The 26,803-nt window shown below is 34.0% G+C and overlaps 4 protein-coding genes across 4 annotated transcripts; 1 reads left to right on the top strand and 3 right to left on the bottom strand.

Moving 5' to 3' along the window:
• Nucleotides 1–1,202: 1,202 nt before the first annotated feature.
• Nucleotides 1,203–4,312, bottom strand: LOC123198774. The gene is made up of 2 exons (XM_044613544.1): nucleotides 3,553–4,312; nucleotides 1,203–3,468 (listed from the first exon to the last, which is right to left on the bottom strand). The coding sequence occupies exons 1-2, from the start codon at nucleotides 4,094–4,096 to the stop codon at nucleotides 2,084–2,086; spliced, it is 1,929 nt and encodes a 642-aa protein (XP_044469479.1). The 5' UTR covers nucleotides 4,097–4,312; the 3' UTR covers nucleotides 1,203–2,083.
• A 2,308-nt stretch (nucleotides 4,313–6,620) lies between these two features.
• Nucleotides 6,621–8,168, bottom strand: LOC123198940 (filaggrin-like). The gene has a single exon (XM_044613746.1). It carries the CDS (start codon nucleotides 8,166–8,168, stop codon nucleotides 6,621–6,623), a length of 1,548 nt encoding a protein of 515 aa, XP_044469681.1.
• A 4,303-nt stretch (nucleotides 8,169–12,471) lies between these two features.
• LOC123198470 (probable ATP synthase 24 kDa subunit, mitochondrial) lies at nucleotides 12,472–16,444 on the top strand. Its single transcript, XM_044613150.1, has 7 exons — nucleotides 12,472–12,625; nucleotides 13,083–13,176; nucleotides 13,626–13,770; nucleotides 14,169–14,279; nucleotides 14,632–14,778; nucleotides 15,760–15,882; nucleotides 16,048–16,444. Exons 1-7 carry the CDS (start codon nucleotides 12,587–12,589, stop codon nucleotides 16,109–16,111), a joined length of 723 nt encoding a protein of 240 aa, XP_044469085.1. The 5' UTR covers nucleotides 12,472–12,586; the 3' UTR covers nucleotides 16,112–16,444.
• Nucleotides 16,445–17,616: 1,172 nt separating this feature from the next.
• Nucleotides 17,617–26,795, bottom strand: LOC123199605 (RNA cytidine acetyltransferase 1-like). Its single transcript, XM_044614635.1, has 26 exons — nucleotides 26,424–26,795; nucleotides 26,209–26,300; nucleotides 25,501–25,672; nucleotides 25,292–25,414; nucleotides 24,802–24,975; nucleotides 24,135–24,245; nucleotides 23,901–24,034; nucleotides 23,702–23,795; nucleotides 23,226–23,324; nucleotides 22,948–23,084; nucleotides 22,665–22,762; nucleotides 21,717–21,840; nucleotides 21,516–21,603; nucleotides 21,333–21,432; nucleotides 21,204–21,256; nucleotides 20,893–21,069; nucleotides 20,752–20,789; nucleotides 20,381–20,474; nucleotides 19,887–20,066; nucleotides 19,657–19,765; nucleotides 19,491–19,566; nucleotides 19,274–19,418; nucleotides 19,024–19,152; nucleotides 18,650–18,775; nucleotides 18,130–18,195; nucleotides 17,617–18,035 (listed from the first exon to the last, which is right to left on the bottom strand). The coding sequence occupies exons 1-26, from the start codon at nucleotides 26,526–26,528 to the stop codon at nucleotides 17,772–17,774; spliced, it is 3,108 nt and encodes a 1,035-aa protein (XP_044470570.1). The 5' UTR covers nucleotides 26,529–26,795; the 3' UTR covers nucleotides 17,617–17,771.
• Between the last annotated feature and the right edge of the window lie 8 nt (nucleotides 26,796–26,803).

Here is a 26,803-nt window from a genome sequence, read left to right as displayed (position 1 = left end):
AAATTTAATAACTTTTGTCCTGCATCAGATTATTAGATCTTATAGAAAATTTAATAATCCAAAATCTCTCACTAAATTGTTAACCAAAATCATAACTTTTGTTGTGAAATTTATTAAACTTATCATTATTGATTATATCAAGCTCATCTGGAAACTTATCATTAATGAAATCAAAATTATAATTAATGTTAACTTACATGCAAAAATAAGATAAAATTATATGTTTTTAATATTTTTGTTAAATAATGGTTTTGTCTTTATATTTAATGGCAATTTTAACGAAAGTTTAGAGATTGGTAGGTGTTTGGGTTTTTCATCTAACGTAGATATTCTTTTGAGATTGGACTAATACTTGGGTAGAAAATAGTCCTTGGGCCCTTACAAAACACACAAATAACCCAAATCTTGAAAACACTTTCTACTATTCACTCAAATAAAAGCTCAAATCTGTAAGTTCATTTTTTACAAATAAATGGTAGGCCTTTATGGCATAGATTCTTTTGTTTTATTTCACTTTTTCTCAATCAATTTCTGTTAGCTGCATTATATCGCTGGTAGAATACTTATCCGCTCAATTGTGGGACATTCAATGTTATTTTAAAATAAGGAAAATATAACACTTAATTGCATAATGACGCATCATCTGTGTACTTAATTAGGTATTCAAAACTAGAACACATATTATTGCTCTTAAACTATACACCAAGCTTAAACTGCCTAGCATAAAAGATTCTCATAAAATCTTGGTGTAGCTTTTATTCAAAATATGCTTCCACAAGACTGATTGGATAGGCCTATCAAATTTGCTTACTTCAGCAAAACTACGCAATGAAGTTTTTTTTAAGTACTTTTTCAAGCAAGCACTTTCTAATGGAGTATATTTAATGTGGAATTCAGTGTTATTAAGGGATTGCTTGTTGTAGAATCCTCATACCTGCATTTCCCTATTTCCAAAAGAATGAAAGAAAGTATGATTAAGAACTATTTCCGTGAACAATCAGAAAACATTGAAAAAATTATGACAAAAGAAAAACTTATTAAGTACTAAATACATAATCTTGCATGTATAGCTCTTTTCTCTATAATCTGATTATCAATCCAATATTTCAATGGAGGTTCTTGTCTAGAGCCTGGCTAAAAAAATGCTCCAAGACGAAAAAAGAAAAAAATTGCAGAAAATATCAAGCTGGAAAAGAACAGAGTTAAAAGGAAGCTATTTTATTGCTATTTATGTAAAAGAAAGGGGAAAGAAAATACAGAAATTAATCTTTTTGTTCAAAGGAATTCAAGAAACTGAAGTTATTTTTTGAGTTTATTTCTTCTCCTGGGTGTCTTCTTGTTGTCCAGAGCCACCAACTGCAAATGTTCTAGGGCCTTGTTCCCATGGCTTGCTTTTGAGCCAACTTTTGCTGCTCTGGCTCTGGGAGAGCCTTCGGGTTCATTTGACTGCAGTTATCCTCCTTGTCCTAGGTTGCTAAACCTTGTAAACATTGAAGAGCTATGTCTTGTGTTTACTTGACTTTCATTGTGCTTCTCTAATAATGTGGAAGGCTGGTGTCTATTGTTGTTATTGGAACTTACTAGCCGTCAAACTTTTGCCAATCACTGATGTTTGTATAATTGTCATCTCTGTTGAAGCTTGTTTGCCTAACAACCTGTGGGACAGCATTGCTCTTAGCCATTATCAGAGGGCTATTGTTGGCAAATTTATCATCTTTGAAGCTTGTTTGGCTCACAATTTTTCTCCCAATGCTGCTCTTTGTGAATACAGGGCTCGGATCTGCATATTTATCATCATTGAAGCTTGTTTGCCCATTGAACAGTTGTCCGACTCTGCTTTTCCTTGTTATTGCAGGGTTGTTGTCTGCATATTGACCTTCCTTCAAGTTTGTTTCTATGGCAACCGTCATTGAGCTCGGTTGTTTTTGGAGAGTTGGAATCTAAATAATTACCATTTTTGAAGCTTGTTTGCCTACCAAATTGTTGTTGTAAAGTACTGCTTTTGGTTAAAACTGGTGAGCTAGGATCGTCATGTTCATCTCCTTTGAAGCTTGTTAGCCTAGCAGCAGCTCTCTCAACACTGCTATTGTTTGCTATAGTGCTGCTGGTCTGCAGATCTCTCATCTTTGAAGCTTGTTTGACTTACAGCACTTCGCACGAATCTGTTCTTGTTTCTTGCAGGGCTGCTGGTGTCCATAGATTCCTCATCTTTGAAGCTTGTTTTCCTAACAACAATTCGTTCGAAACAGCTCTTGTTTCCTATAGGGCTGCTGGTATGTGCAGACATCTCATCTTTGAAGTTTGTTTGCCTAACAACACTTCCTGAGAAACTGCTCTTGTTTCCTGCAGGGCTGCCTGTGTCTGCAGATTTCTCATCTTTGAAGCTTGTTTGCCTTACAACACCACGTGGGAAACTGCTCTCATTTCCTGCAGGGCTGCTGGTCTCTGCAAAATTCTCATCTTTGAAGCTTGTTTGCCTAACAGCACTTCGTGCAAAACTGCTCTTGTTTCCCGCAGAGTTGCTGGTGTCTGCAGATTTCTCTTCTTTGAAGCTTGTTTGCCTTACAACACTTCCCACGAAACTGCTCTTGTTTCCTACAGGGCTACCGGTGTCCGAAGATTTCTCATCTTTGAAGCTTGTTTGCTTTGCAACACTTCCTATGAAACTGCTCTTGTTTCCTGCAGGGCTGCTGGTGTCTGCAGAGTTCTCCTCTTTGAAGCTTGTTTGCCTAACAGCAGTTCGTGCGAAACTGCTCTTGTTTCCTACAGAGCTGCTGGTGTCTGCAGATTTCTCATCTTTGAAGCTTGTTTGCCTTACAACACTTCCTACAAAACTACTCTTGTTTCCTGCAGGGCCACCGGTGTCTGCAGATTTCTCATCTTTGAAGCTTGTTTGCCTTGAAACACTTCCTACAAAACTGCTCTTGTTTCCTGCAGGGCTGCTGGTGTCTGCAGATTTCTCATCTTTGAAGCTTGTTTGCTTTGCAACACTTCCTATGAAACTGCTCTTGTTTCCAGCAGGGCTGCTGGTGTCTGTAGAGTTGTCCTCTTTGAAGCTTGTTTGCCTAACAGCACTTCGTGCGAAACTGCTCTTGTTTCCTGCAGAGCTGTTGGTGTCTGCGGATTTCTCATCTTTGAAGCTTGTTTGCCTTACAACACTTCCTACAAAACTGCTCCTGTTTCCTGCAGGGCTACCGGTGTCTGCAGATTTCTCATCTTTGAAGCTTGTTTGCCTTACAACACTTCCTACAAAACTGCTCCTGTTTCCTGCAGGGCTACCGGTGTCTGCAGATTTCTCATCTTTGAAGCTTGTTTGCCTTGCAACACCTCCTACGAAACTGCTCTTGTTTCCTGCAGGGCTGCCAGTGTCTGCAGATTTCTCATCTTTGAAGCTTGTTTGCCTTGCAGCACTTCCTGCGAAACTGCTCCCATTTCCTGTGGGCCTGCTGGTGTCTGCATAATCATCATCTTTGAAGCTTGTTTGCCTTGCAGCACTTCCTGCGAAACTGCTCCCATTTCCTGTGGGCCTGCTGGTGTCTGCATAATCATCATCTTTGAAGCTTGCTTGGTCTGGAAGCTTTTGCGCAGAGCTGCTGATGTCTACATATAGTCCATCTTTGAAGCTTGTTTGTGTGGCAAAGATGTCGGTATACATAAATCCATCCTCTTTGCTGAAACCTAGTGGCCTGTAAGCCTCCTGTAGGGGGCTACCTTTGATCATCATTGGAGAGCTGGAGTCTGCACCATTGAAGCTCGGACTTCGCTGATATTGATCACTGGTACCCTTCTTTGTCTTCAGAGAGCTGGCGTCTCCAAAGCCTGGTGTATGGCTTCTACCGTTCTGATCATCGATGCTGTAAGTTGTATATGGTTCAGAATCTTCCTTCTTAACTACATCACTTTGAGTACCATTTGCTGGAAACATTTTTTGTTTATTTCCTGCCCAGGTGCTTGTAAAAGGTTGCGATTCCCCTGAAGAACTTTTTCCACAACACATCATAAAACTCTGCCAGCAACTTTGTTTAGGACTTGGGTCTTTGTTTTCGATCCGTTTATAGGTGCCATCGCCATCAGGACGCTTACAGTAGGTAGCCATTTTGTTCTTTCAGAGGTGGCCTATTTTTTATCTTTGGTAAGTAAGCTTGTGAAGAAATGGGGTATTTTTTTACAATCACAGCTGCAATGGGCTGAACAAAAATCTATCTTGCACCAACTAAATAATCCTGCCAACAAGTTTAAAGCAGAGAGCTTTTCACTTGGAATTCCAAAAAGGCAAAAACATTTCTTGCTGGAGACCCACTTTTGCTGCCTTTTTTCCAGTGAATCTTCAAAGGCCCTATTTGTTAAGTTCAGAATAGGGGTGGATTCCATCTAAGCCAAGATTGGATCGAAGTCATAATATCTAGTCTAAACTAGTATACAGTGTTATCATATAGTCACTTCTGGGTGAATGGTATCATTAGAGAAATAAACAGTGTTGTTAACAATGGTATCATACGAATTGATCTCTAACCGATCAACCAAATTGAAACTCTAACTCGAAATTGACTTGTTTGAGCCAAGCCATGAATCCAATCCAAGCCAGCTTGCATCGATCAACTTGCAGTTCGGATGCCTTGTACATCCCTTTTTTTTTAAATCTATTCTTGTCTAACATCTTCTTCAAACAGGTAATTGTTAAAAGGTTGGTCTTGGCTACAAATTTTGTTCCCCAAATGATGCTCCTGTCATATCTGCAGAGCATTCGTTGCTGATTTTCTGCTTGTTTTCTAACAATTCACCTGGTTTATCTCTACCATCATTTTCCATTTTAACAATCTGATCACAGCTGCTGAAATCCTCGAATAGTATTGGATCCATCTTCTTCTCTGCAACTTCAAGACTTCCATTGCTTTTATTCAGCAAAATTCCCCAAATAGGTGACTTTTTCAGTTGCTTGCTCATTGCTACTCTCAGTAGTTCTATGTGAATTTTATTTTTGTTATTTACCTAGCAGCCCCATATTCCCGACGATGCTGCCTGTGTTGTTAGCTTCAGGATCAGGAATGTGGTTGCCATTGCCCTCTTGCAACGAAACAGTAAACAAAGCTTATCAATGTGGCATAAATGGCATTCCTTCACATAGAACATTTAGATTTTGCAAAAGTAAGAACCGAAAGGTACACACAAGCGTACATTTGTTGGGGAATATCTTGTTTTGCAAACTCAAGTTTAAAACAATATTAGAGGAGAGATGCTATCTGCACCCAATTTTGAGTATTCAATTAGTTACCTCAACCAAAAAAAAGAGGAAAAAGAAGAAGAGAATTTTGAAAAAAATGTGATTGCTATCTGAAATTGGACTTGGTAAACAACGCTGAGTTTTTCAGCAAACCTTTTCTCCTGACCATCTAATTGCTCTCTGAGATTGCAAGATCAACATTTCACTAAACGGTCCGAAGAAACATCCCTTTACTCGTATAATCTTCTTCATGTCATTCAAACGCCAATGAGAATTTATTTTGAAAGCTTGTGGTCTTGAATCATCTGGCATGCCATGTAGATCCCAAGAGAATCCATGCTAAAACCACTTTGTTTCTTATCTAGCATGGTGATTTCTGAGACTTCAGCTTGACTGGCCTGTATAAATTGGCATGAATGAAACTAAGTCCATCAATACTCCACTGGCTAATTACATTAAATTGTTCCATTATTAGAGTCTAAAAATCGATAAGAAGGTTTTTCGTCAAATGTTCCTTATGTTAACGCATTTGGGTGTTCTTAGATATTTAAAAGGTACTACAGATTATGAGATTGATTTTTTACATAGATAACAACTTAGTATCTATCATGGGGTATGTCGATTCAAAATGTGTTGAAGATATTGATGATGAGAAGAAATCTACTACAGGCTATGTATTTACTGTTACAAGCATGCACATGTCTAATCTCACATTCTGAATTTGTTTTCCATATTGTTTCAATACTTACACCTTGAAAACATTATTTTGTTCTTGTTATCCTGCATGGTGAATACTAATCAAGAAATGAGATAAAGTACTTTTTTACCATACAACTCTATATTTGGACGGTGAATATTTGTATGTACGATCTATGTTCAAAATTCTCTTGGCACATTTATTTGACTTGGTCTGCTTTCCTTTTATGCAGATATCATTTTCAGTAACCTTAAATTTATAAAACAAACAACATGTTGTTTCATAAAATTCAAAGGAAAATTCTAACTGTACTAGTCTTAAAACTGAAATCAGCTTTGTAGAGAAACTTTGAATATAAAAGTTTCTTTCTAAATCCAAAACAAAACCAAAATCTAAAACTAATTTGCACATTCCAATCTAAAATAATGCAATTTATATACAAAGTAAAAACCTGTTAAAAATCTAATAAACAAAAAAATACATGACAATAATTCAAGAAATGATCTCAACACTTTTGTTTATCATTTTTAAGTGGTGGGATTAAGATCCTCATCATTTTTCATTGTCTTCTTGTTTAACATCTTCCTTTGCTAAAGAATTGTGAATTGGTTGTTCTATGACACCAGTTTTCTTTCCCAAATCTTGATCAGAGTTACCCTAAGTTTCAGACAGTTTATCCTTCTTGGTCTTGTCTCTAACTCCTCATCTTCCATGGTTGTGCTCCTGCTTTTGGTTCATTTGACTAGATGCCTGTTCAGAACTGCTCTTATTTCTAGCAGTATTCGCGTTCTCATTTGCAGATTGTTGAACAGAGGCCTGTCTGGAGCTGCTATTTTCTTTTGCATTAGTTTTGTTGTCATTTGCAGATTGTTGACCAGATGCCTGTACGGAAATGTTTTTACTTTTTGTAGTAGTCACATTGTCATTTGCAGATTTTTGAACACAGACCTGTCCAGAGCTGCTCTTATCCTTTGCAGGAGCTCGGTTATCATTTGCAGATTGTTGACCCCATGCATGTTCAGAACTGCTCTTCTTTTTAGCAGCAGTAGTCGCATTCTCATTTGCAGATTGTTGAACATAGGCCTGTCCGGATTTGCTCTTATCTTTTGCAATGGCTGCATTTTCAACTGCAGATTGTTGAACAAAGACCTGCCCAGAGCTGCTTTTATCTTTTGCAGGAGCCGTGTTGCCATTTGCAGATTGTTGAACAAAGACCTGTCCAGAGCTGCTCTTATCTTTTGCAGGAGCCGCGTTATCATTTGCAGATTGTTGACCCCATGCCTGCTCAGAACTGCTCTTATTTTTAGCAGCGGTAGTCGCAATCTCACTTGCAGATTGTTGAACAGAGGCCTGTCCAGATTTGCTTTTATCTTTTGCAGTGGCTGCATTGTCAATTGCAGATTGTTGAACAAAGACCTGTCCAGAGCTGCTCTTATCTTTTGCAGGAGCCACGTTGTCATTTGCAGAGTGTTGACCCCATGCCTGCTCAGAACTGCTCATATTTTTAGCAGCGGTAGTCGCAATCTCACTTGCAGATTGTTGAACAGAGGCCTGTCCAGATTTGCTTTTATCTTTCGCAGTGGCTGCATCGTCAATTGCAGATTGTTGAACAAAGACCTGTCCAGAGCTGCTCTTATCTTTTGCAGGAGCCGCGTTGTCATTTGCAGATTGTTGACCCCATGCCTGCTCAGAACTGCTCATATTTTTAGCAGCGGTAGTCGCAATCTCACTTGCAGATTGTTGAACAGAGGCCTGTCCAGATTTGCTCTTATCTTTTGCAGTGGCTGCATTGTTAATTGCAGATTGTTGAACAAAGACCTGCCCAGAGCTGCTTTTATCTGTTGCAGGAGCAGCGGTTTCATTTGCTTGTTGAACAAAGGCCTGTCCAGAGCTGCTCTTATCTTTTGCAGTAGCCTCGTCGCCAACTGCAATTTGTCCAGAATCACTCCTATTTTTTTCAATAGCAGGTTGTTGAATCAAGCCCTGTCCAGAGTTGCTTTCATTTTTTGCAACAGCCGCACTATCATTTGCAGATTGTTGACCAGATGCCTGCACAGATACTCCACCAGAAACACGTGTTGGTTTGGTGGTTTCTGTATATTTTGTATTACACCAGCCACAACAACACCAGTGATAAAGGCAATCACGAAAACTTTCCCCGCAACCTGGTGAATCGGGAAATTCATTACTGCGTTTTGCAGAGCCCTTGTTTTTCCTGTTTTGGTTGGACCGATAACTACTCGAAGCCATAATTGCGGAGTTGTATGTAAATAATTGTGTTGGTGCTTAACCACAAACTCCCCTGGTGTATTCCTTCAAAAGCTTAAAAAAATTCTCCCGGAAAAATGCCTAGAATAATATTTATCTTGGAATTACTTCAAAACACTGTGTTAGAACATGCTGCAATGTGAAGTTGTTCCAAGATTCTTCCATTAAGAATTGCTGTACTTCTAAGCAAAATACAGATGGATGGCAACAAGCAAGAATTAAAGCAATAAATAGAATATGAAGATGAATTCTCAGAATAAGTACTTACTGTTACCTTTTGTTTTCCCACATTTTGGCGCCATCATATCTATTTTATCCTCGTTTGTGCCTGCTTGATTAAGAACATTTTTTGCTTCTCATTGATCTCTGACAGTAGTCCTGCTTGCTGCCAATGATTTTCTGCGCCTGGCTTTTGTTGTTCATTTCTTGCTGTAGACCCACTTTTGCTGCCTTTTTCTAGTGAATCTTCAAAGGGATTATTTGTTAAGTTCAGAATTAGGGTGGATATGATCTAAGCCAAGATCAAATCAAAGTCATAATGTCTAGCCCAAACTAGTGTACAATGTTTTTAAGGAGTCACTAATGGGTGAACATTATTATTAGAGAAATAAACAATGTTGTTGACAATAGTATTATACGAATTGATCTGTAACTAAACTATTAAATTGAAACTTTAACTTGAAATTAACTTGTTTGAGCCAAGCCATAAATCCAAGTCAAGCCAGCTGAGATGGATCCACCCCTAGTTTGGATGCCTCGTACTTCCCCTTTTTTTATCTATTCTTGTCTAACATCTTCTTCAAACAAGTAGTTGTAAAAAGGTTGGTCTTCGCTACAAATTTTGTTCCCCAAATGATGCTCCTGTCATATCTGCAAGGCATTTGTAGCTGATTTTTGCCTGTTTTCCAACAATTCACCTGGCTTATCTCTACCATCATTTTCGATTTTAACAATCTGATCACAGCTGCTGAAATCGTCCAATATTATTGGATCCATCTTCTTCTCTGTAACTTTCAAGGCTTCCATTGCTTTTATTCAGTAAAATTCCCCGAATAGGTGGCATTTTTGCCTGTTGTATGTTGAAGAAGTCTAGTAATTTTGGATTACTCAAAGTTATTACCCTATAAGAGAAACTATATGCATAACTTTACGTAAAAACAATACTCTGTTATTATATGATTGGATGTTACTTTATTTTTAATTTTCAGTAATGAAATCACATAATGATATATTATTGTTTGTGCAAATAACATTACTATTTTAATATATAAAATTAAGAAAGAAATTTTCTTTAGATTAATTATATTGTCAGCAACTTTGTGGCCATAGGGATATTGCCAAACCATGGAAATGTTGTGTGTTTTTCTTAGGTCTGTCAATTTGGTCGGAGAAGTCTGCAGCCAAATTGTTCTACCCAAAAAATTTGGTTTTAAATCAAATAAAATTCAGGTTTTAGGTAGACTTAGACAAAAAAAAATTATCTATTAAGTTATCAGGTTTGAGCTTTAATAGAGATTGTTTACGTTCAAAACCCGATATGACTCAAAATTTATTATGAATAAGGGTATATTTGTTAGGTTTTTAAATTAATACGATATAATAAATATATCTTACAATATAATACTTATTATTGATATAGATCAATACACTTTTTTAAGAAAAATGATGAGGCAATATGAGTATTTATAAAAAATTTTCAAATGCTAAGAGTATTTATGATATTTTCTAAAATGATGATATGTCAATTATATTCTTTATTAATATTTTATTATTTCATTTTTTTTAAATGTGCATCATACAATACAATATAATACATGATACATAATATAAAAAATTAAATTTTTAATACACGATTTGACTATCATGATTTGAACTTTTTAAAATTATCATTTGTCATTTTCCTTAATATATATTTATTTTGTCATTTTCCTTAATATATATTTATTTTTTCATTTTCTTTAAATATATATATATTTAATATTTATTTTGCATGTTTATATTATATTTTTAAAAACTATAATTCAATTAATTTTATTAAATTATATATATTTTTTAAGAAATATGATTTATAATTTGATTCAGTTTAAAAATTGTTAAGACTACAATCCAAATTGACAAAAACAGTTTGAAAATTTTGCAATCCAAACCAAACTATTTTACAAACCAAACTATAATTTTTAAGTGATTTAATTTGGTTTTATAGTTTGAACTGAATTATATACATTCCTAATCAAGTCTAATCAAATATCTTAAGCCTAAATGGACATGTACCTTTGTAGGATGATAGGGTAAAATGATATAGACTAATGGATACAAAGATGTCGAAGGTGATAGTTAGCAGAGATATAGTCTTTAAAGAGAAAGCTATATTGAATAGATAAGGATCATTACGAACAAGTAGATTTGATTCAAGTTCTTAAATAGAAATCAAAGTTAATATTGATAGCCCCTCAAAATCAATTCAACTAACAGTATAATCAGATGATAATAGTGATGATTCAAACATGCCAAAGCCATAGGAACACAACATTGCCATAGATAGACTGAGGTGCACAATTAAACCACTAGCTAAGTATCGTTCTAATGATGAATATACTTCTTTTGTTTTACTAACAAGTTGTGGAGATCTAGTTTCTTTTCAAAAAAAAAAAAAAAACTATATCTAATTATGAGAAGGAGAAATCGAAGGGCGTTATGATCGAGGAGACGAGTCTATGTACAAAAATCAGACTTTAGAGTTGCTAAACTACCAAAAAAAAAGACATTATTGGTATAAATAGGCCTATAGAACAAAAGAGGGAGCATAGAAAAAAATCACCAAGTATAAAGCTTGGGTTGGTAATTGCTAAGGGTTCTCACAAAAGAAGATGATTGACTACAATGAAGTTTTTTCTCTCGTGATAAGACATACAACAATAATAATTCTTTTAATATTGACAAATCAATTAGACTTGGAGTTAGAGTAATAGGATATTAATACCATATTCCTACATGGTAAGTCGGAGGATGAGATATCCCAAACAATAGTGTAAAATGTTTAACTCTTACAGTTAAAATATTGGTTTTACTAGGTGTGAGTGTGATTGGTATGTATAGAATTTTAGATAATAATTTCTATATTTAATTATTTATATATGTTGATAGTATGATAATTATCGCAAGAGATAAGGATAGTATGTGTCCAATATATCTATTTATATATAATTTGGGTATACAAATAATTATACATTATAAGTGTTATTAAATGATTAAGTAATTTTAAATTAAAGATAAAATAATATTTACTCATATGATAACATAAATAAGTGTGTATATATTTATATATTTAAAATAGATACATATAACCGAAAGAACATTGATATGAAAGATTTAGGGGCTACTTGGAAAATTCTTAGCATGAAAATTAACATGGGGCAAGAAGGATTTAGGAGCTGTTAGAAAAATTCTTAATATGTGTTAACTTAAATTGAAATATTTGATTTGTCATAGTAATTTTTTTTATCTCTAATTTAAAATTAATCAATTATATAATATATATATATATATATATATATATATATATATATATATATTTATTTATTTATTTATTTATTTATTTATATTAAGAATACAACTATGTATACAAACAAATCTCACTAACTTATCTATACAAGTTGAGGTGTCAACTTGTAATTAGGAGATATAATTGTTTATTTTTTCTTTTACTCAAAATCACTCAATTAAATATTACCGTTTTAGATTATATGAATAAATTTGTATAATTTATTTATACATATAATATTACTATTATAATAATTGTTAGTGCATTTTATCATTATCATTATCACTATTATTATTATTACAAAGTCAAAAAATGTAATTTTTTTAATTTTCTATAGTATAAATGTAACAATAAAATTATTTATACAAATAATAATTTATTATTATGTGATTAAATATTATTTTATTTTAATTTTTAATTATTCAATTATATGATGAGATATCATTATTTGTGTATAAAATTATATATAAAAATTATACATTACTCTAAATGTAATTTATTGGAGTCAAATTCAAATAGTTTTAATGAAAAATCAACAAATTAAAATAAAAGTGGCTTCTGTTGCTTATTGACTATGACGATTTGATATAGAGTTGATAAAAAAAAAAAAAAAATTTAATTTTTTCCACAAATAAAAATGAAGTTTGACTCTCACTACCTCACAGCCGTCGATTTCGAATACATCAAATCACATTCTAACGGCTCACATAGAAGGCAAATGAACACCTGAAAAGCATGGAATCACTCTCAGTCTCAGATAATCCTCATAAGCAAAATCGCAGAGCTTCCAAACAAACCCTAAACAACATACACAAGCAAAATCAACGAAGAAGAAGAAGAAGAAGGCTGAGGTCCGATCATGGCGTTCTCTTCTCGCCTCTTATCCAAATCCAAACAGGTGGCTAAATTACTCTTTGCTGTTCCAGATCGGGATAAGGATATCCTTGACGTCGATCAAGTCTTCCTTATTCTCGAAGACTAAAGTTTTTTACTCCTCATTGATCGATTTTGTGTTTTTGTTGCGCGTTTTGTTCTATCGGATCTGAAATGGCAGTGTGTTTATTTTTGTTTTATTTAAAAAATTAAAATGAAAATGTATATCTGAAGGTTTTGTTTTTTCGCATTTTAAAATCTGAAATTTGCTGAAAAGTCTGATATGTTTAACATTAGTAGAATTTTTCATTGGTGGATTTGATTAATTATCATAGTGCAACTGAGTATTATTTATGTTTTAAAAGGGAAAAATTTTAGATATCATTAACATTTATGTTTTTTATTATTTATTTTTGCATTGTTTGACCCTTGGATTTACAGTTTTTCTTTTTTTTTTTAAATTTTGTACTGGAAATGTGTAGTTGTGTGGGAGTCAAGTGATACTGCAACAGCAGCATGCTATTCCAGTGCGTTACTTTGCTAAGGAAGCTCCACCTAAGGCTCTTAAGGGAGATGGTGAGTGATTGTATTGTTGTTTTAGTGTTTGTTTGCCTGTGTTGTGTAATTTGCAACTGTCTATCGATTTTAAGCATATGGGCATTGTTTGAATACTAGTTTTCTCTTTTAAATTTACTGAAGAAAAGATTATTGATGGTAGATTGTGATGTTTGACTTTTTGGGTGTTATGATTATTCAATAATGAAATAATTGCAGTAGAGGGATTTTACAAATTCTTGATTGTAGTTGATATTGGGTGTGTTGAACTTTTTTGGGTGCTTTAACCGTTTAGAACTTCGATACTTTCATTAGGAGAAACAGAAGCAGTGGAATGGAGATTTTTATTTTTGGAGAACATCTCTATCTACTGATATATATATATATATATATATATATATATATATATATATTTATTTTTTATGTTATTTGATAATTTACTGAACAAGTACGCTCATTCTGCTGAATAGAGATGCTGAAGAACATCTTTCTGGAAGTTAAGAATAAATTTGAGACAGCCATCGGGATTCTTCGGAAGGAGAAGATCACCATTGACCCAGATAATCCTGCTGCCGTTTCTCAGTATGCCAAGGTCATGAAGACAATCAGAGAGAAGTAAGTTCATTCATTTCATTGGGTATTCATTTATTTCATGGTTGCCCTCTTTTTATGTATACTGGTGCATTTTAGGGAAATGAATTGAGATATGTATTTTCTATCCATTTAATTATACGTTTAATATTTATGTGTGATCTCTATTCTATGTGGCGATGTGTATATTATGCTTACAATTTATTGAAATATCACTTCACAACATATTATCAAGGATATTATTCTTATAAATTTTTTGAGACTATCTGTCCGTGTTTCCTGCTGCTACATCATTGTTGAATAAATATAAATGGGGTGAATGTTGATTTTGAGAGTAGAACCATGTATGCTACATATATGTTGCCCAAATTTTACTTTTTCAATTAATGTTGAATTTACCTATTCTACTTTGGTATCTGCAGGGCAGACTTGTTCTCAGAATCTCAAAGGATTAAGTATACCATCGAAAGTCGAACAGAAGGAATTGCAGATGCTCGGACATATTTGTTGACGTTAAAGGAAATCCGTATCAAGTATGTATTCATTTATATATTTTTCATATTTTAGATATAACTGCATTGCAGTTGAAGCTTTGTACTTGTGTTTTTATGTGCTGTGACCACCCTTTTTTGCTAGAATGAATGGAATTTTGAAAAAGACTTTTATAACCTCTCCATGCTTTCTTAATTTTTCTGCCTGTGCATTTAGGCTATTCTTCTAGAAGTGATGATAAGAAATGGTTAAATCTTCTTTTGGCATGAGACTATGCATTGAATGATGAAGCATCGGCGAGATTGACTACTTCTGTATTAATTGTGGATTCAAAATAGCTCCAAAGTACAATTGAAGCCGTAACAATTATTATTTTCATGATTTTTGTTTCAGGAGAGGACTCACTGATGAACTTGGTGCAGAGGCTATGATGATGGATGCCCTCGAGAAAGTTGAAAAGGAAATTAAAAAACCTCTTATGAGAAATGATAAGAAAGGGATGTCTCTGCTTTTGGCTGAGTTTGATAAGATTAATAAGAAGTAAGTATCATTGAAACAGCTTTGTAGCTTCTTTGTATATTAGCATTTTTGTGTGTGTTATGGGAATTCAGCTGAGGCTTAATAGTTGGAAGGTTTATCCAGTAGCGTGAGTGAACTTTAGCTTGTTCTTATTTATGCTTACATGTCAGAGGAATGATGACACACCTAAAAGTGTTCAGTTGTCAATTTACCCCATCAATGTCATATGTGGGTTATGGGTTGGTTTCATGTCAATTTCCTCTTTTATATGTATATATCGGCCCGTTGTAAGGGCTTATACAGTATATTCTGCAATGTAGATATGCATGTGGGTTTATTTTTGTGCATGTAGATTGTTATTTAGTGCACAAATCTTGAGTCATGAGTCATGGAATAAAGTATCATTTTATGTGATGAGATATTTCCATATGATTTAAACCATATTTATAAAAGAATAATGAAATTGAGTTCTCTTCAAGTGTCATCTGTGCAGTTATTCACTGTTCTGATATAGAGGTTAGGTTTAGTCAACTATTGATTACACAAATAAAATTCTCACTTTGGTGTGACTTGTGTGGTCATGTGGAGAATGCTAAATTTACATGCTTCACTATTTAAATTGGAGAGAGTAAAAACAAACAATTCATTTAAAAGTGTTAAAAGTGGCACATAAATGATCTTTTGCCAACCAATATCTCTATTCCTCCTTTATTTTTGTTGTTCTACCATTGTGAGGTTTTGCGGTGCAAGCACGAAAGTTAATTTTCTCGATTGGGTAAGCAGGAAGGTCGTTTGTGTTACACCTAATAACTGAGGTAATAGAATATGGATTGTGGGCCTATATAGATTTCTGTTTAGAAAATCTATAGGATCCGTCCTGGTTACTGCATTATGTATTCCAGTTCTTTAATGTTTGATACCGCTTGAAATTTTGTTTTTTTTCTTTTTAAATTTACTTAAGGCCAAAAAGTAAAAACTACCTCTGATAATTTCTCTTACCAGGCTTGGAATCCGGAAGGAGGACTTGCCAAAGTATGAGGAGCAGTTGGAACACAAAATTGCCAAAGCACAGCTGGAGGAGCTAAAGAAGGATGCTCTCGAGGCTATGGAAACCCAAAAGAAGCGGTAGGCACTGAAGATTGCAAATGGCAATTAATGCAGAGGCAGATGCCTTTGTTTGGCCGTTGCTATTCAAATTCAGATTGCCCATATCAAAATTTATTGCAAGAGATAAAAAGTTTCAACTATTTTTGAGTCAGAACTGATATAAATCTTATTTTCCGACTGCAGGGAAGAGTTCAAGGATGAGGAAATGGCAGACGTGAAGTCGTTGGACGTCAGAAACTTCCTCTGAGATATTCAATATCTGGTTTTCTTTTACAATTTGATTCAAGGTTGAACTATTGTGCAACATAATCAAAAACTGGCTCAGATTATGAGAATACCTTTTTTATCACTCTGCTATAATAAAAAATTGACCATGGGAGATCCGGAAATGCCATGCTGTTTGTGCTATGAAAATACATTCAGCACTCTCCATGTTTTTTGTTTTTCTTAATCAAATATTTCATTGTATCTAAAGCCTCTCCACATGAATCTTTTAGGCGCTGAATCTTGTGACTCAACTCATTCATAGGATTATATTTTGCTCCCTTTATTGAAGCCTGAAGATGAATGTTTGCTTGCCTCTTTTTGAGTTTCAAATTTAAAAAAGAAGTAAAGCTTTTGGTTGGTATTTCAATCAAGTGAAGATTTTCTCATTTCTGTAATAGATGGTGTATGATTAGTGCTGCAAAAAGGAGTTGAGGTATGCGAGCTATCCACAGTTTGGCTTGACTTGATTATTGTCAGAGTTAAAGCTCGAACAGATCGAGTTTTATACTCTGAGCTTGTTGCTTGGCATTTGAGTTACGTTTGGTTTGAATATATTATGAATAAATTTGGAAAATTTTTAAACAATTTAATTACATCCTTAATGTTATTGTTTACAAATTCTCACTAGCTTCTGAACCCGCAAGTCTTCAGTGAACTCTATCTAGCTTCAATTTGGCTCAATTTGTTTGCACCACAATGTATAATTAGCCCATGAAAAAAAGAAAATGTTCCTCTAAGGTGTCTTTGTGGAGGTATAAATTGTTAAGCATACAAAATTAGTATTTGTATAAAGACAATAAAATATTATTTTATTTAAATATCTTTAAATTTAATTATTTTGAAATATTTTTTTAATGTTATATGATATATTTATTTTAAAAATTTATTAAAAATAATTATAATAAAATTAAAATTACATTAGTAACATTTTAATATAGAATAATTAGTTTATTTCTTATATTGTTTATCATCTCACTATTAGTATTAAAAAATTATCAAAGTATTTTTTTAATTATAAATCAAATAAAATAATATTTATAATAAAAAATATATGAGCAGAGTAATGTTTTAGTACTATTAATTAAACAAAATGGTAGTATGTGGAATAAACTTATATCTATATTGCATATTAGTTTTTTCTAGCATAACACTTTAGATGTTTCCTTCAGATGTGAAATTTTAAGAATGGTAGATAATAAAAGTGAAATAAATTGTCCAAGAACACAAATTCTCGCCTTGAACTGAAAGGAAAAATTAACTTTGAACTGAAACGAAAATTTGAGATCATTAGATGTCTACTCAATTAAGAGTCATAAATCTTTACTTTTTCCTGTCTTTCGCATGTTTTTCCACTTTAATGCCCATGGAAAGTGCTAAGAAAATTTTAGAAGAAATTCCCAAAAAGAAAAAAGAATTGGACTTTAATCCAAATGCAGCTATACATAAATTACGGTAGAAATCAAAACAAAAGCTTGTAGCCTATTCTTCCCTCAAAATTGCATTTGCATATATAAATATGCTAAATTGAAATACAACAGAGTAAAAATAACAATAACCAAATAATTCCCATCTACAAGCAGAAACTCATTCCCTCTCGAGCCTGTTCTATGATAAAACTGACTCTCTTTATGTCTAAATAATTAAGATTTATGCTTCTTACTCAATTTGGACTTGGAGCCGTGTTCATCTTTACCTCGCTTTTTCCCATCTTTTTGACTCTCTTTTTGCTTTGAGGGCTTGTCAACTTTGCTTTTGCTGGATTTCACACTAATCACACTCCCAGAGATTGCCTTTCCGCCACCGTTTTGCAGAGCCTTGTCAAAATCACCGTCTTTGTCAACAATGGCAAACTGTTGAAGCAAGTCAGGATCCAACATACCCTCCACCTTGGATTTCATCTCCTCCTATAAATGGTGTTAAGTGAGTGGACTCGGTTTGGAATTCCCAGCAAAAAGAAACTAAATATATAAATAAAAAAAATAAGGGTAAGAAAGACACCTCAACTTGCTTTGCTGCTTCTTTGAGATCTTCATCGAGTGAGATACTATGAGGTTTCAACTCAAACTGAAAGCGGATCAAGATGTCAAGTTCAAAGTTGTGTTATTAACAATTAAATCATTCTAAGAGATGAGAGGAAAAAACAATTTGAAGTCTGCATCTAAATAATAGGTAGCAAAACGAAATGCAGTGGAAGAACTCTATCATATCTAGTGACATACTTTGCAATGACTCACAGCAACATTGGCCTTGAAGTACTCACAAGATCGACATACTTTTTAACAGCAGTAACTGAGTTTCATAAATCCATTGACATGCACACTAGTAAATTTATATCCCCAATTCACATAATTTAATACACAGTCATGTTGTGTTTTGGAAGTCACTATTCATGCACCCAAACCAGGGGAAACCACAAGAGATAATAACCATACTGGTGACTGAAACTGAGATCTTCACGTATCTATACCAGCTTATATTTAAATTTAAGGCAAGAGTGCAAGGCGAATTCTTGACTTACATCTCTTAGTCGAGGTAGAGCCGATTCAGTGTCCTCGGTTAAAATACCCGTGATATATTTGTGCAACTTCTTCATAACCTTTTTAAACAGTGTAAGTACCTGTTGCCTCTCCAACTTCATTTGTCCCTGCAACACAAGAGTTCAATTGAGCATGAATTGGTCTCTTCACATTCAACAGCCAACCCAAAGACATTGAGACTAGTACATTATTATATATAACAAAAATATTTGGGCTTCTTTATTTTAGGAAGGATATCTAACAGAGATATTAGATGCTTCCAAAGATACAAAAAATTTATTACAGTTTAAAAAGCTATAATAAAGCAGTTGTGCAGATAAGTGAAATTATTTGAAGAGCAAGTTGAGAAACAAACCTCAATGTAAGAGATATCTTGCCGCAGCAAACCAATGCAAAGCAGTACAGAGGCCTGAGCATAAGACAATGAGACAGGAAGCTTCTCTTGGAAATATAGGTCAGCCAGATATGGGTGAATGTCTACAATCTGGGGAGAAGGAAAAAATAAGAGAAAAAGATTTAAAGACAATTATAAGTGCAAAATATTAAATAAATATAAAAATAAAATGTAGCATTCTCTATCTTATTCATCATTTTCGAGATCTTACCCGGGTATAGTCAATAAGACCATCAATATAAGCTCTCACCCGCTCCATGTTGTCTTGTGATAAAATGTCATTCAACTTCAAAGTTTTATCTGGGGTGGACTCTGTGGATTCTCGCTCCGCAAAGTTGATTTTAGGGTCCAAAATGCTGAAAGGTTGTGTAGGTTGAGAAATTATGCAACTAAACTAACTCAATGACAATAAAATATCAAAAGCTTACCTCATTACAAGCTTATAGTCCATATTGCTTAACTTAACATCTGAAAAAATTCGTCTGGCAAATCTTCTCCTGAATTCTAGGAATATTCCACAAATTATCAGGCTAGGAACAAAGGACAATGATCAAAGCAAAAGGAGAGACAAATAATTGTTAAAAATTAAAGTACCTCGGTAAAATGGACCAAAGAAACCCCATTCATCTGATTCATCAACCTCAATATCATCACTGGACAATGGTTTCAGGACCATACATGTATGTTCACCAGTCACAGCATTCTTCATGATTAAATTAAATGAAAATTAAAATCAATTCCCAAGTAGTCCACCAAAGCATGTGAAAGTACGTAAAATTGAGAAACAATGAAAAGAAAATTGACAGAAAAAATAAGCATCTTACAGCATTGGGAGCAATAAAGAAAGGACCAAATTTATGCCTCCTCCAAAAACGGAAAAGGTCCAAGGTAAGCCCAAAGGATACACCGATGTAATTGAGCTTCTCAGGTCGCCGTTCACGAAGATGTACAAGTAGAGGGGGAAGATTTGCTCTAGGTTTTATATTTTCTTCAAGCAATGAAACCTGCAAGTGCAGTGTTCACAAGGTCACAGAAGATCTTGTTATCCTAATATTTATAGTTCCACCAACATTAAAAAAAATAAAAGAGAAATGTCAATCTTAACCACAGGAAAACAAGAGCACAATCTTGATGCAGAACTCAAATATTCAATGCAAGCAAAGTATACATTCCCAGCCAGAAAAGACTGGTGAAATAATTTTAAGCATTAAAATATTTGTGGGTTATGCTAAAAACACAAGTATCAGCAAATATCGAATGCGATTTTTTTATTTTATTTTATTTTTTTAAACTAGTAAAGCTAGCTACAAGGGTGAACCTTTTCGGCAGCTTCTGTAAGTCTAACTTCTGGAGTCTCCAGTTCATCTTCAACATCCATCTCAGAAATAGAAGTGAACTGTCCTTCATAATACCTGCAGACAATCTTAATTAGAAATGCTTCCCTACAAAAGAAATTTAAAATTATAATGTTGCATGTCAAAATCAGAAGCCAAAGCTTCCACTTTTCCATTTTTTTTAAAATATGTCAAAAGTTATTATGCATTAGCTGTCCAGCTTTTTCATATTCATGATATCAAGAAAATTTTAAAACGTTCATATTTCAGATATTAAAATCAACATGTAATAATTTTGTGGAAGAAATGTATGATGTGGAGTAATACTACTAATGGAAGTAATAAATGCTCGTACCTTGCTAAAAGTTCCACAGCAGCAGAACCATATCCAAGCTGTAAAAACCCAACATGAGAAGTAAATTAGAAAATATATATTCATATTATGTTTGGAAAAACTAAAGAGCAGAAAAAAGGCATGAATGAGGCGGGTAGTTACCCTCATTGCATTTGGATGGGTGGCAATGCGAACAATGCGAGCACCTGAAAGACTAGGGAAATCTGTATTCCTGTATTCTTCAGCGAATTTCCATGGAATTTGGTCTCCAGAGGGTTGATAGCCAGCACTTAAACTTTTAATAGCAGATTTACGAGAAATCTGCCCTTCAAGGCAGACCTGTAAATGTGTAAACATGTTAGCATGTTTACATATGTATATGCAATATATTATTTGCTCAAAGGATCATTGCATGCTAAAATGGAACCATTAGTAAAGTTTTTTATTTATTTATTGCACATTCAGATGCAAACCTGGATGACACACAGGATGTCAGGAAGTTGATTCTTGGACTCATCAACAGGGCCTGAATATAAGCAGTAAAAATGAGCATCTCAGCTTAAAAAGGTAAAGAAAAATACTCCGAAGGAAAGTTGATATACCAAGTAAAACGAATAAATGGTGTGCTGGAGCATCAGCCATTAGTTGTAGATCATTGGGAGAATTTTTATAGTGAGAAGAAACATATAGTGCCATCATTCGCTGCAAATAGGAGACATATAAGCACCAAGATTATGTATAAACAAAATGAAATGAATAAACATGGGATCGCACTATATGATTACCTGCAAAAATAACTCACTGTCCTTGTGATAGGAAAAAAGTGTATCCCGATTAACATAGTAGAGATCACATTCATTGGGCGGAGGTAACCTAATTTTCCAAAACAGAAATTTATAAAGATAAGTTACAATGATTACATAACTGAGAAAATCAATGAAGGTGTAGGCAGTTTCAACTCTTCAAATCAACAATTTTATACAAACCTGCTGACATTTGGAATAAAATTTGCAACATCCAAGCAAAGCAAACCATTAAGCCAGGACTCTATTGGATCACCAGATGCATATCTGATAGATTCAGTAAGTTCTATCTTTTTGAAAAGACGGCCTGCATTCAAGGACAATTGATCACTCAAAAAAATTTTAAATAATATTAAAATCTTTGAATACAATGGCCGGCCAACAATACTTTTAAGCAGACAAGGATTGTCTATTGAATACTTAGGATATAAAGGTTCTTATGGACATTGCAGCAGCCTAAACTCCATATTGTTAACATAGTATATCACCATATTCACCTATTCAACAAAGCATATCTTCAGTTAGTTTTTGTCTTTGCGGCTGTCTGAAACCATACATGAATAGACATACTGTGGACAGCTTGTTCACTTTTATGCAAATCTCTTTCTAATATATCTACGTTGATTCAATTTTAATCTGAAAAATTAATCTGAAATGGCCATATACAAGTGCCCTGAACCACACGCAACAAAGCACGCTACATCATCAATCCTAACAACATGAAACAGATATTATCAATGAAAATACTTAAAAAAAATAAATAAAGGAAAAATATCACATGATCTAAAAATAAACTAACAGATAAAATACACATATCAAACGTATGAACTTCAGTAAAGGAAATGCCCTTCTTGATAATTATAGATTTTATTTTCCCTTTTCATGGAACGAGAAGCAAAGTGGGTGTTGCTAAAAGGTGCATAATGTTGCTTAGTCAATAGACTCGAAGAACATCAATAATCATAATTTCCAGGCAGCCAGACAACACTAATGAGTATATTCCAGTTAGTTATGTCAAAGCTCTTCTAGACAAGAATCGCTATCATCCATTAAAACAGCAACCTTTATAAAAGATGGCAACCTTAACACGCCTAGACATATAAATTTAATTCAAAGAGTTATAAAATATACCACTGGTTGAACCCTCCACACCCTTAGCAGACATCTGGTTTTGCTCTTCCAATTGGTTCAGAAGTTTCAGGGACAAGGATCGACCAGTTCCTTCATAGCTTTGAATGCAAGATGAGAAAGAACAAAATTTCATCAGAAAATTATCAAATCAAGATTTTCTTCCTAAACCACAAGACAGAATCAACATGCTTAACAGGAAAATGAGAAGAATAAATATGACCAAAAAACAAAGGTAAAGTTAACAGTTAACCATGTACAAACAACTATCAAAGACATATCATACCCATTAACTGTAGATGAAAGGAAGACAAGATAAGGGCCAAGCAAGGATTTCACAACTGGCAATGGTATGGCTGCAGCTTCATCAACGACCAGCAATTCAACTTGGGAAAGCTTTTCATATTCATGTGGTTGTATATACTGCAAGACAAAAAGTGAATCGAACAAGCATGAGCAAAGAAAGCACATAATGCTGTAATTCTAAGATAACAATTGCCACCCTCATGCAGCAAATATTGGAAAGCGTCACCTAGTACAAATAGTCTAGCAATGTATATTAACCTGAATTGTTTGTCTGTGCAGCTTGTAAATATTAATTCGCACAATTGCCTTTTTATACTCAGGGTTCGAACTTCTCACCACATCGTAATCAATGTGTTCCTGGAATAAAGGTTAAAGTAGATTTGATATAGAGTTAAAAATGAAAAGACAACAACACTTAAAAATTGAAAATCTAAAACACAGAGCAAACACATAGATGAATCACTTCATTTGCATCAAAGATAACCTGAATAACTTCCAGAAATAAATTGGAAAACTCCAAGTGACATCAACAGAGAGAACTAAACATATTGCTTTAAAAATTTAACTGCCCCAAACAGCATACATAAAAGGGCTAGCTTATTCAGGGATGGACATAAATGTCATTTAGCAAAAGATTTATGGAATCTAGAAGAGCTTATATAAAATGAAAAACAATCATTTGTAGGAATTATTGTAACATATCATTCAAGCATTGGGAGAGAGTACAACTATACCTTATATTCAATTGCAGTGAAACCCTTGCAAACGAATTCAAATAAAGTTTTCAAGTTCTCAGGACTTGGTGCAGTCACAAATATATTAGAGTACCTATGCAGATACATTTCTTTCATAAGAATCTAACAAAATTAAATGTTTAAACAAGTAAAGAATAAGTTCAATAATAAACAACTCTACAAAATTTTAGCAGATTACCCTGCAGCAATAGCTCCAGCAACTGCTAAACCAAGTGCAGCGGATTTCCCACGACCACGAGCAGCAAGCAGAGCCACTGTGCTACGTAGGGTTTTATCCAAAATTGCATCAAGAAATGTAATGACAGCTTTTCCCTACTCAAACATGAAAACAATATCTCAGCCACTGATCAACCATATTAATCCGCTGAACAGATAGAATCAAGAATTATTGTTGCATATAAACATTCCCAACCTGATCCAATGTACAACATTTCTTAATCAAAGGACCAGCTGGAAAGTCATCATTTAGTTGTTCTTTCAAATTCTTCAGGTCCCGCTCTGCTTCTGATAGCCCTTCAGAGTCCTTTAATTACCAGAAGGAGGCAAAAGAATAGTAACATAAAGCATAAACACTTTTAAAATTCAACCACTAGTGATATCAAATGATGACAAAAATGTCCCAGTTTAAAAAACAAACTGAAAAAAGGATGCAGTTTTACATTTCCATAATAGAATGACATAACAAAAAAAATGTGCCACTTGGAAAGCTTAATTTGTGGAAATAACTGCAAAATAAACAAGAAATCAAGTTGTTCTAAACAGCTCAAGTTCGGCTCATCTAAATTCTTCCTCACAAACCAAAGAAACCAAGTCAAAAACAACTTTATGCTTCAGTAACATTCTGACCAAGCTTGAAAACATTCACAAAAAAGATTACCTACTTGTTCACATAATTACTTATAAAAAGGAATTGTTGTAGAGTTGTTACATAATATAGTTCATGATGTCTATAAAACAGTGAGCCACTAGAACAATCGAATAACCAAACTAAATTACAAATTTGATGAAATACAAAACTGACATTGTAGTGGAATTGCTTCTGTAATATAGATCCCAAAGGTAGAGGAACAGAAAATTACCTCTTTAACAGGAACAGGAGTGATTGACCTGATGTGAGATGAAATAGGTAAAACATTCAACTCATCATCCATAACTACGCATGTTTTGCATGATGCAAGAGACAGAAGAAAACGTTCATTGAAGCGCCCAGCAGCTTCAGAATGGGATTCTGTACGGAACCTCCCATGGACATCCTGATACCACCAGCATTTTGTAAGTTTACATTGTAACAATATGAGCACAAATGAGGGATACAAAAAAACGGCTGTTCCATAAATGTCAGTATATCAGTAAATAGAATGTTATGGTCATGAACACAAAATCCATAATCATATCAATTATAAATAAAAGCAAGTGGGGTAGACTTTTATGAATGCTAGGGTGTCAGCACAAATGCTTGACTTCAAATAAGGCGAGGAGAGAAAAAGAGGAAAAAAAATACAATTTATCCAAAACACAATTAATCAACAAATATCATAACCAATTAGGATCTAGAAATATAATCCATACCATGACCATGGTGCACAAACTGGTCAGGGAGGAGAGAGAACGAAGCAACAATACAATTAAACCACCACCCTCCACTGTTTCTATCGTTCTAGCCAGGAGATTTGGAGTCAAAGCCTCAAAATCCTAGAATAAAAGCACATACAAAATCTATAAAGACCCCCAGATATCAAAAGAGATTGAAACATCAACAAGCAACCATCAAAAGCTACCTGCAATATGCACATCCCAAATGTATTTCCAAGAACCCTTTCACTATCCTTGTATAAGCAATATGTTAGCCCTCCAGTTTCAAGAAAAAGTTGAAAAGGATCAACTTTTTCAGGATCCAGCAGTCCTCTCTGCATTAACTTCTTGATCTGCTTTGCGCGCTTTTTCTTGTGACTGCACAATCACAACCAAATTACGAATGACTCCAGACACACCAAAATCCATAAAATAAAGAACTCAAAAGGCATAAAATTATCAATAGCATGTTAATCAATACAATGCAGATTTAAATGCTTCTTTTTTGGCTCTTCATTCAAACAAGTCTTCCTAAAAATATCAGAAAAATAAAGCGCTTCTCAAAAAAACCACAATTATTTATTTTTTAACAGTCCTTGTTTCAGCCAACCTCCATACATGTAAATTTTCTTTTTGATAATTCAAAATAGCTTTTAACATTGTCAAAATAACTCAGATCTGCCCCCCAAATTTATTTTTGGAACAAACTTGTTTAAACTAGTTTTTAAACTTCATTACATTGATTAGCAACCAATTAGAAACAAAAGCAATCCTTCAGATAAAAAACCTTCTAAAATTCTGCATTATTTTCGATTCCAGTCAAATTCTATCCAAATAGATATAACTCCCATATGAACCCTATATCTGTAATTTCAACTAAGTTTATTAAAAAAGTTAAATAAATAAATAAAAACCTGCTGAGTTCAAGTTTATCCTTGTAGCACCACAAAACAGTCGGTCGAGTTTTGACGACGGCCTTGCTGAGCATGTAATGAAGATTAACAATCTGCACAAACACGACAACAAAGAAAACAGCATCAGAACGGCACCGTAACCAACTGAATTGAATCACTCTACATGCAACTCTAACAGCTTCAAACATTAACTCATCAGCAGAAACAGAACATGCCTGGTCACGTGACTTGTCACCGATTATGACAAACATTGAACGGTGTCGTTGCTTGACACCATTCTCGATTAACGTTCTTATGCGCTCGTCTACCTTCTTCCTCATCTCTTTTTACACAATTAACTAAATAATTAAGAATAATAATTAACAATTTTTCTTTTTGTGAGTGTTATTCTGTTGCAGTCTGAACCGCAAATCGGGAAACAGAGTGACAGTGCGAAGAAGAAGAAGAAGAAGAAGTTGATATAGAAGAACAAGAAATTCCAAAGGAAAACACAGTTCCAAATTAAGAGTGTTATTGCTCTTCTTCGCCTGCAAGTTTCCGCCTTTTGGGTTTAAGAGATTTCTCTTCAACTTTTCTACGTATTAGGGTTTATGAG

This window comes from Mangifera indica, chromosome 16 (genome assembly GCF_011075055.1).
Source record: "Mangifera indica cultivar Alphonso chromosome 16, CATAS_Mindica_2.1, whole genome shotgun sequence".
Taxonomy (NCBI): Eukaryota; Viridiplantae; Streptophyta; class Magnoliopsida; order Sapindales; family Anacardiaceae; genus Mangifera; species Mangifera indica.
Note: the sequence above shows the minus strand (reverse complement) of the source record. Positions and strands in the feature narration are given on the sequence as shown.